At 44.3% G+C, this 10,965-nt stretch overlaps 1 protein-coding gene across 1 annotated transcript; it reads right to left on the bottom strand.

Moving 5' to 3' along the window:
* Positions 1 to 1,632: 1,632 nt before the first annotated feature.
* cited2 (Cbp/p300-interacting transactivator, with Glu/Asp-rich carboxy-terminal domain, 2) lies at positions 1,633 to 3,734 on the bottom strand. Its single transcript, XM_063054970.1, has 2 exons — positions 3,430 to 3,734; positions 1,633 to 3,224 (listed from the first exon to the last, which is right to left on the bottom strand). Exon 2 carries the CDS (start codon positions 3,218 to 3,220, stop codon positions 2,501 to 2,503), a length of 720 nt encoding a protein of 239 aa, XP_062911040.1. The 5' UTR covers positions 3,221 to 3,224; positions 3,430 to 3,734; the 3' UTR covers positions 1,633 to 2,500.
* Positions 3,735 to 10,965: the final 7,231 nt, after the last annotated feature.

The raw sequence follows: 10,965 nt of genomic DNA, 5'->3' as shown, positions 1-10,965 counted from the left end.
CCTAGCAACCTCTGCTCTAAATAGACCCAAGGACTTGGTCTCAACAGCCATCCATAGCAATGAATTCCAGATTCAGTGCCCTCTTGCAGAAGAAATTTCTTCTAATCTGTTCTAAAGGAACAGCCTTCTACTAAGACGCTGTGCCCTCTAGTCCTAAACTCGTCTCCTACAGGAAGCATCCACTCCACATACACTATCTAGGCCTTTCAATAGGTTTTCAATGCCATCTCCCCCCTCCCCCACACCATTCTACTAAACTCTAGGTACATTAACCATTTCATACCTTCGATCATTTCCATGAATCTCCTCTGGACCCGTGGAGCACGTTAGATAAGGAACCCCAAGCTGCTCACGATACCCCAAGCGCTGTTTGACTAATGCCTTGCAAAGCCTCAGCATTACAACTTTGCTTTTGTATTCTAGCCCTCTCAATATGAATGTTAACTTGGCAGTTGCCTTCCTTACCACTGACTCAACCTACAAATTAACCTTCAGGGAATACTGCACGAGGACTTCCAAGTCCCCTTGTGCCTCCGATTTTTGAACTTGCTCCCTTACACATTGTAAGTTGGGCCAGCTGATGGTGCAGTAACATCAGCACTGGACTTTAAGGTGGATGGACGACTACACTATCCATAGGGTCGACAATGTCTGGACTGCACTCAACACCATTGTAAATTAAACAAACACAGGCTAGCAGCACACAAAGGGACAGGCACACTCAAGAGCCAAGATCGTTCTGTTAATGGATCATTTTGCAACCTTTAAGAGTTCTCTCTCACACCTCCCCCACTCCAAGCATGTTAATAAAGCCATGAGAGATTTAACCCTTCAGCCAAGCCAAGGAAGAATGTTATTTTGTTCTGAGCCTCTCAGTTTTGAAACCAGGGATACAGTTTTTAAGCAAATGTGTTCCCCAGTTTTTAAGCTCCCAAGATGCAAGACAGTTTAATGCTATTTCCACACACAAGTGTAAAGGAGAAGAAAATATTTGTTACTCTGGATCTGATGCAACACAAAAACAAGATAAAGAATGCAATAATTATGAAATATAGCTTATATACACATAGATTGCATGTCCACGAGTGACACGAGACACAGTAATGTCTGTACACAAGGTGACTGACAGGAAATGACAAAGTAGTGTTGTGGAGAGGTGGGGGTGGTGTTGTTGACTAGCCTTACGGCTTGGGGAAAGTAACCCGAGTCTGGTGGTCCTGGTGTGGATGCTAGGTAGCCTCCTCCCAGAGAGGAGTGGGGGCAAACAAATTCAATAGAAAGCAACCAGAAGATGGCTTGCTTGCGACGAGCAATTTGTAAACCAAGTTCTTCTGGCCGTGCCCCTTTCAGCCCTCTTGTTTGGTGTCCCTTCCCTTCCCCCACCCCCTCAGCCAGAAAAAAAGTTGCTCAATAACTCCACACAGAACGTCAGCCTTTAAAAGACAGGAATTCTGACAAAGGATTGGATCACTTACAAGTTACCATTATCTCCAGGGTCTTTATTATAACCTTCTCAAAATAAAGAAAGCATTGAATAATAAATTAAGAAAACACACACACATTTTCTGCAATATTTACGTTTGTAAAAAAATACTGTCCATGTTTTATCTCTCTCCCAGGCACCCCCACCCACCCCCACTCTCCCCACCCCACACCTCATGGCTTCAATACAGAATATCATTGTAAACTGTAAACCAGCAGTGTCGTGGCAAGTAAACAAAGAAACGTTAAGTATTTTTTTTAAAAAAAAGAAACTTTTGGGATTTTTCTCACCCCCACACTCGAGCACACCAGTACACACGCACACACATTCCAGCCCGAAACTGTCCAAACATTCACAAAACCAGAGGGAGGCAGGGAAATCAGGCCCAAAGGAATGTTGTCTTTGTGTGAAAGACCATTGTCATTAAGTTTTAAGTTACAGGATTTTCTGTTAAAGACAGGATTCTTTGCAGAAGAGGGCCGAAACCAATATATACAGTCACATCCCGTAATTTTTTCTAACCTTATCAATGCTGTTTCAAAACAAATCACTCAAGAAGCATTTTCCTCACTCCCCCTCTTCCCCTCATGCCCACAACAGACTTTGCATGCAAAGCAACAGTGATTTTTCTTTAAAGAAAAAGAGTACCCAACTTTTTTTTTGTAAGAATCCCACCAAATGCTTCACAAGCTCTTGCACCACCCCCTCCTTCAAATGGTGGACAGGGTTTGAGAGCAAGGGGCCCCAGTTTTCAAGCTAATATTTTGGCTTTTGGTTTCAAATGAAGATGAAAAAAAAATAACAAATCATTTAAAACGAAACAGTAGTTGCTTCTAGAACTGGTTACATGTGCCGCGACTCTGATCGAACACGATGATACAAAACAAATCACCAACACTCAGTGGGTGAAACAGTAATTAAAAAAAAATCTCTCCGGTGTGGTTGCAAATATTGTTAGATCACTGGAAGTCTTTTTTTTTTTTGCATTTTGTTAAATTCTTTCCGAACACACTCTCTTCAACAGCTCACTCGGCTGGGCTGCTGTTTACAAACAAACTCGGTCATGAAGTCGAACTCGTTCTGGCCCAGCCACAGTTCGGGAAGTTCTTTGATGCGATCCAAGCCCAACTCAATCACCAGGGACATCAGCACCTCTTCGTCGATAAAATCCGTGTCTATGACATTGGGGGGCAGTATTGCAGCGGACATGTGATGGTTGGGTGGCAGAGAAGGGCTGTGGTGCCTGATCTCGGCGCACTGCTGCTGTTGAATCGCGCTGCCCGGGTTGTGCAGCTCCGTAAGGTTGTAGTGATGCTGGTGGCCGTAGTACTGACTGGTCAATTTTTGCAAGTGCATGCTGGCAGCGAGCTGAGCGGCCGGACTGTTCCCGGACACCGGCGGTCCCATGTACTGGGGATGTGCGGGGTTTGGAGGCGCCTGCTGCTGTTGCTGTTGCCCGGAGGTGTACCTGATGCTCTGGGGAGACACGCTGCCCAAGTGAGCCACCGGCGGCTGCCTCACCCCGGGGACCAGTCCGTGCCTCATTGCCCCGTTGCCGGAGTTCACGTTACTGCCCCCCGGGTAGTGCAACAAAGACCCAACGGCCGGATGCTCGCCCATCAGGCCGCCGTAAGAGTGCTGGTGCTGGGCATAAGGGTTCATAGCCATCCGCCGGACGGGTAACCCGTTGACTCCTTCGGGAAATCGCCCGTGGCTCATCATCATTCGCTCGGCCATCGCTCTTCGCATGAGGAGGAAAGTAAGAAAAATATCATTAAAATGCAGAAAATAAATGGAATGCAAAAATAAAAAAAAACGAATCAAAACGTAACAGAGCCAGGGAAACTAAGCACACAACCCTCCAAGCAACCACAAGTCACTGCATGCCCCGTCCCGTTGCAACTTTACCCCGGTTAATTAAAAATTAAAACACATTTCCAACTTACCCGTTAAATGCACAGCAACAGTATATAAATATAAATACTTTCCCCTCCTTTCTTTGCCGTTGCTTTTAATTCACTGATCTAGAATAATAAGCGAGTAAGTCGGACTAGTCCCGCTTCCTATCTGCACCTTCACTCACACCACCGCTTGCACAGAGAATGAGAGCGAGTGTATATAAGAGGAGTGTATCCTCAGACGCACTTTTCCTCCTCTCCCCGGTGCCTGCTTCTTCTGCTGTGCTCAGACCCCCGCCAACTCGGAAGGATTAACCAACAAAAGATGTTCAATCGGCTGCCTCGACCACTTTTAATATAGGGCTCGCAGGGCTGGGTGCAAGACCCGCCCCGGAGTCTTTCTGGAATGTGGACCGGGAGCCTCGAGAGCCAAATAGAATTCCTGGCAGTCATTGGAGGATTATGAAATAAACTGCGCACAGGGAGATTAAAATTAATGTTTTAATAAATAAGTATAATAATTTTAATTGCGTAAATATACATACAAAGAAAACAATGGACGTCTATTTGTTGTAGTATGTTAATAGTCTATTTTTAAAAAAATATTTATTTTCTTCATTTTTTTTTAAATCTTTCTATACCATAAGCTTTTTTTTGTAAACCATAAGATATATTAGGCAGAATTAGGCCATTCAGTCCATCGAGCCAGCTCTGCCATTCTATCATGGCTCATTTATTATCCCTCTTCACCCTCCCCCTTTTCCCCGTAACCTTTGACGCTCTGACTAATCAAGAACCAACCTCCGCACTGTTACACAACAGCTGGAAGGCTTTTAGACAGGTACATGGATAGGAAAGGTTAGGAGGGATATGGGCAAAGTGTGGGAATATGGGGCTGGCTTTGATGGGCATCTTGTTGATGTGGATGTGTTGCTCTGAAGGGTATGTTGCTGGGCTGTATTATTCTCTGAGTATAACACTACTTCTAAATAGCTTCTGTGATCAGTTTCACCCCCTTTTCCTCACTGATTCTTGTGAGCTCATTCTATCAGTGCTGTCCAGACCTTATCCAAGGAGGAATCTTCTGGGGTTGGAGGACACAAGGTGGCAGATGGCCTGATCTTCAACCACAGGGATATAGCAATCAACTTTTGCCATCCCCCCTCTTCCCCACCCCTCATTTCATTCTCGGCCAAGCTGCACCTCTTCAACACTCCAGCAGGGGTCAGTGCTTTACAAATAAAAGCTGGCACCCTCCCTCTCCTCTCTGTGGGTGCTGTTGGCTTGAAGCAGGCGTGACCGGGCCAACCACCTTCTTCCGTGAGGCAGCTCACACTCCTATCCGTACAAAATTATGAGGGGTATAAACAGGGTAAACGCAAGCAAGCCTTTTCTGGGAAGGTTAGGTGACATTAGAAAGGGAGGTAATGGGTTAAGCGTGAAGGTGAGATACTTAAAGGGAATCTGAGGGGGAACTTCATCACTCAGAGGGTAGTGTGACTGAGAAACAAGCTGCCAGCTGTAGTGGGTTTGATGGCAACATTTAAAAGAATGTTGGCTAGTAGGTGGATGGAAGGCGTATGGAGGGTTATGGTCCAGGTGTGGCTTGATGGGACTAGGCAGAATAACAATTGGGCACAGACTAAATGGGCTGAAGGGCCTGTTTCAGTACTGTAGTGCTCCATGACTCTATAAGTGCAAAGTGAGGGTGTCTCCAGTACAGCTGAGATCTGCTGCCTCTGAGCTTGGTGAATTACTCCTTCAACAACCTTGTGTCCAAAGTCACACATTGAACAGCATCAGTAAATACAATCGATCTTTCGATAACTCAGCAGTTTTGCTGACAATGTTGCCTTCTTTTTTTTTTAATTACTTGAACTCAAGCTGCACTGCTGAAATTCAAACCCATATCCCAGAAGCCCTGGACACTAATTGGTGATGATTGGCATATTATTGTCACATGGTTGCCTCATTTTTGGAAGGATGTGGAAGCTTTAGAAAGACTACAGAGGAGATTTTCCAGGATACTGTCTGGATGAGAGAACACATCTTATCAGGACAGGTTGCGTGAGCTAGGTCTTTTCTCCTTGGAGTGAAGGAGGATGAGAAGTGACTTGATGGAGGTGTATAAGATGATAAGAGGCACAGGTAGAGTGGTGGGTAGCCAGTGTCATTTTCCTGGGGTGCAAATGGATAACGCAGGAGGGCCTAGTTTTAAGGTGATTATGGGGGGGGGGGGATGTCAGAGGTAATTTTTTTAACACACTGAATGATAGGTGTGTGAAATGTGCTAGCAGGGTGCTGAAAAAGGCAGATACATTAGGGATTTTTAAGAGACTCATGGATGAAAGAAAAGTGGAGGGCTATGTTGGAAGGAAGGGTTAGATTGATCTTAGAGTAGGTCATTAGGTTGGGAAAACATCTGGGCTGAAGGGTCTGTACTGTGCTGTTATGTTCTAAGTTCTAAGATGATAAGAGGGATAGACTTAGTGGACAGCCAGAGAATTTTCCCCAGAGTGGAAATGGCTAATATGAGAGGGCATAATTTTAAGCTGATTAGAGGAAAGACTTAGGGGAGATTGATTTTGGAGTAGGTTAAAGGGTCGGTATAACATCATGAGCCAAAGGGCCTGTACCAATCAATGCTCTATGTACCGAAATACTGTGGAAAAACTTTGTTTTACATGCCATCTATACAGATAAATTCCAAAACATAAGTGCACTGGTCGGCTGTGTGGTACCCTCCAAAGACTGTGTTGGTAAAAGTCATCAGTTTTGTATCTCAATAATAGTTGTGAATTCAATCTTTGCAAACTTGCCATGCCCCATCTTCTGACATGGAAATAAACCATTTGGCCCATCGAGTCTATGTCGGCTGTCAAGGCAAACTCATTAATCAGAGAAATACAGTGAACATTTACAAGGATGTTGCCAGGACTTGAGACCCTGACTTGTAGGGAAAGTTTGTAAAAGATTATGACTTTATCTTGTAGAGCAGGGGTTCCCAACCTGGGGTCCATGGACTCCTTGTTTAATGGTATTTGTCCACGGCATTAAAGTGGTTGGGAATCTCTGCCATGGAGCCTAGGAGATGAGAATGAGAGGTATACAATATTATGAGGGATATAGACAGGGTAAGTGCAAGCTGGTTTTTCCCCCTCTGGTTGGGTGAGAACATAACTACAGGTTTATAGGTTAAGTGTGAAAGGTGAAATATTTAAGGGGAGCATGAGGGGGGAGCTTCTTTACTCGGAGGGTGGTGTGAGTGTGGAACAAGCTAACAGCAGAAGTGCTAGGTCCCGTCTTCATTGTAACATTACAAGAAGTTTGGATTAGGCACGGTGCATGGAGAGGGATATGGAGAGCTGTGGGCCAAGTGCAGCTGGATGAGACTAGGCAGAAGACCATGCAAGCAAGACTAGATGGTCTGAAGGGCCTGTTTTTGAGCTGTAGTGCTCAGTAATTCTGTGCGTCTGGAAAGACAAGTTGAACAGGGGCAGTCGGCATAGTTTTGCACATGTGAGATCATGTTTTGTAAACAAAATTCGACAATATGGAAACAATCTATGCTGACTCAGTTCCTGAGCTGGTCCCGTCTTCTTACCTTTTGCCCATATCCCTCTCAACCTTTCCTATTCCTGTACCTGTCCAAATATTTTTTAATTGCTGTAATTTTACCTGCCTCTACTACTTCTTCTAGCAAGTTGTTCAAAAGCTCCCACCAACCTCTGTGTAAAAAAAAATGACCCTCAAATCCCCTGTGCCATGCTAGTGTCAAGTCAGTGTGATGTTATTGCAGCTTGGACGTTGGAGTTTGGAGTACATTTCTGGCGTCTCTGTAAGGAACTACCGTAATCCTCCTCGTGGAAAACGTGGGTTTCCTCTGGGTGCTCTGGTTTCCTCCCACAGTCCAAAGATGTACCAGTTGGTAGGTTAATTGGTCATTGTAAATTGCCCTATGATTAGGCTAGGGTTAAATCATGGGTTGCTGGCAGCACAGCTCAAAGGGCCAGAAGGGCCTGTTCTGTGTTGTATCTCTAAATAAATAAATAAGTAAATCCCTCATCCCTCACCTTAAACCTATGTTCCCTCTTTTTTGACTCAAATTTCAAATAATCTTTTTTACTGGAGTACATATATGTCACCACATACAACAATGAAATTCATTTCCTTGTGGGGATTCTCAGCAAATCTGTAGAATAGTAACTATAACAGGATCGATGAAAGATCAACTAGAGAGCAGAAGACAACAAACTGTGAATGTAAATGTAAATAAATAACAAAAAATAATGAGAATATGAGATAATGAGGTGAAGAGTCCTTAAGGTGCAATCATTGGTTATGGGAACATCGCAATAGATGGTCAAGTGGGTATAGTTATCCCTTTTGTTCAAGAGCCTGATGGTTGAGGGGTAGTAACTGTTCTTGAACCTGCTGGTGCAAGTCCTGAGGCTCTTGTACCTTCTAGCTGATGGCAGCAGCGAGAAAGGAGCTGAGCCTGGGTGGTGAAGATCTGTGATGATTACGACTGTGTTTCATGTGGATGTACTCAATGGTTGGGAGGACTCCGCTATTCTGCAGACAAAATGTGGTGATCTGCTTTACATATGGACAGGTAGTTCAGTCAGCATGGCCCACTTGGTCTGAGGGGCCTGTTCCCATGCTGTATGTGACTGTATGCCCCTCATTATCCTTTTAACCTCCATAACAGCACCCCTCAGCCTCCTGCATGCCAGGGAAAACAGTCCCAGCCTAACAAGTCACAAACAAGAGAAGATCTATAGATGCTGGAAATCCAAGCAACACACATAAAATGCTGGAGGAGCTCAGCAGGCCAGGCAGCACCTATAGAAAAGAAAACAGTTGACGTTTTGGGCCGAGACCCTTCAGCATGGCTCCTCAGCAGTCCATAGATACTGCCTGGCTTGCTGAGTTCCTCCAGCATTTTGTGGGCAGGTTTACTAGAGCTGTTGGGAGAGGCTTAACTAATATGGCGGGGGTGGGGTGGGAACCAGGATGATAGAGCTGGGGATAAGCCAGCAGATTTACAAGTAGATGAAGAGTGTAACATGAATGTAGGGAAGGACAAGCCAATGATTGGGTACAAATGCAGACAGAGCAAAGGATTAAATTGTACCTCAGAGGCAAAATTCAAAAGGGCAAAGAATGCAGGACCAAGGTGCTGTATTTAAATGTGTGTAACATTTGTAATAAGGTGGACGAATTCGTGATGCAATTAGAGATTGGTTGGTATGACGTGGCTGAAAGAAGGCCATGGTCGGGAGCCTAACATCAAAGGACATCGAAGTGTATAAGATGATGAGAGGCATTGATCATGTGGAGTGTATAAGATGATGAGAGGAAATGATCGTGTGGATAGTCAGAGGCTCTTTCCTAGGGCTGAAATGGCTCCACAAGAGGGCACGGATTTAAGGTGCTTTGGGAGTAGGTACAGAGGAGATGTCAGGGGTAAGTTTTTTACTCAGAGAGTGGTGACTGCGTGGAATGGGCTGCCGGCAATGGTGGTGGAGGTGGATACGATAGGGTCTTTTAAGAGACTTTTGGATAGGTACATGGAGCTTAGAAAAATAGAGGGCTATGGGTAACACTAGTAATTTCTAAGGTAGGGACATGTTTGGCACAACTTTGTAGGCCGAAGGTAGGTTTTCTATGTTCCTATGTTTCTATGACATACAGTGTATTGAAAGAACAGGCAGGAAGGCATAGGCGGTGGTGTGGCTCTGTTGGTAAGAGATGGGATTACATCTTTAGAAACAGGTGACATGGGATCAGAGAATGTTGAATCTTCATTGGTGGAGTTAAGAAACTCCAAGGGTAAAAAAAATCATGGGAATCATATATACCCCTCCAAATAGTAGCCAAGATGTGGGGTTGAGATTGCAAAGGGAGATGAAAAGGACATGTAATAAGTGTGATGTCACAATTGTAATGGGGGACTTCAATATGCAAGGTGTTGGGAAAATCAGATTGATGTCGGGTTGCAAGAGAGGGAATTTGTTGAATGCCTATGAAATGGCTTTTTAGAGCAGCTTCTCCTTGAGCCTACTCGAGGAAAGGCTATCTTTGTCTTGTGTAATAACTCAGATCTTATTAGGGAGCTTAATGTAAAGGAACCCTTAGGAGGCAGTGAGAGGGAGAAGCATAACTCACGTGCATAGGGATCGCAATGGAATAATGGGAATTACAGAGCTATGAAAGAGGAGCTTGCCCAGGTGGATTGTTGGAGGAAACTGGTAGTGTTGATGGCAGGACAGAGGTGGCTGAAGTTTCTGGGACTGGTTCACAAGGCGCACGATAGATATGTCCCACTGAAGAAGTTCTCAAATGGCAGGGTTAGGCAACCGTGGCTGACAAGGGAAGATAAGGACTACATAAAAGCCAAGGAAAGGTAGCAAACGTGAGTGGGATGTTGGATGATTGTGAAGCTTTTAAAATCGAACAAAAGACAGCTAAAAAAGCTATAAGAAGGGAAAAGATAAAATATGAGGGGAAACTAACCAATAACATAAAACAGGATACCAAAAGTTTTTCCAGTTATACAAAGAGTAAAAGGGAGGTGAGATTTAATATTGGGCCACTGGAAAATGCTGGTGAGATAGTAATGGGGGACAAAGAAATGACAGATGAACTTTGCATCAGTCTTCACTGTGGAAGACGTAACAGTGTGCCAGAGGCTATCAGTGTCAGGGAGCTGCAGTGAGTGCCATTGCTATTACAAAGGAGAAAGTGCGAGGCAAACTCAAAGGTCTTAAGGTGGATAAGTCACCTGTGCCAGATGGACTACATGACAGAGTCCTGAGAGAGGTTGCTGAAGAGATAACGGATGCATTGATCATGATCTTTCAGGAATCGCTTGATTCTGGCAGTGCTGGAGGATGGAACATTGCAAATATCACTCCACTCTTTAAGAAGGGAGGAAGGCAAAAAAAAAAGAAAGAAAATTATAGCAGTTAGCCTAACCTTAGTGGTTGGGAAAATCTTGGAGCCTGTTATTAAGGATGAGGTTTCGGGGTACATGATAAAAAAATGATAAAAAAAGTCAAAGTCGGCATGGTTTCTGTGAAGGCAAATCTTGCCTGACAAGTATGTTAGAGTTCTTCGAGGAACTAACAAGCAGGGTGGACAAAAGAGAGATTTACTTGGATTTTCAGAAGGCATTTAATAAGGTGCCACACATGAGGCTGCTTAACAAGATAAAATTCTACACCGTTACAGGAAAGATACCGGCATGGATAGCGGAATGGCTGACAGGCAGGAGGCAGCAAGTGGGAATAAAGGGGGCCTTTTCTAGTGACTAGTGGTGTTCCACAGGGGTCAGTATTGGGACCACTACTTCTCATATTGTTTGTCAATGATCTAGATAATGAAATTGATGGCTTTGTGGCAAAGTCTGTGGATGATATGAAGATAGGTGGAGGGGTAGGTAGTGCTGAGGAAGCGATGTGATTGCAACAGAACATAGAAAAATTAAAAGAATGGGCAAAAAAATGGCAAATGGAATACAGTATTGGGAAATGTATGATAATACATCTTGGTAAAAGGAACAATAGTGTGGACTACTAT

Source organism: Mobula hypostoma, chromosome 8 (assembly GCF_963921235.1).
Source record: "Mobula hypostoma chromosome 8, sMobHyp1.1, whole genome shotgun sequence".
Taxonomy (NCBI): domain Eukaryota; kingdom Metazoa; phylum Chordata; class Chondrichthyes; order Myliobatiformes; family Myliobatidae; genus Mobula; species Mobula hypostoma.
The sequence above is the reverse complement of the archived record's forward strand: the minus strand, read 5'-3'. Positions and strand labels throughout refer to the sequence as shown.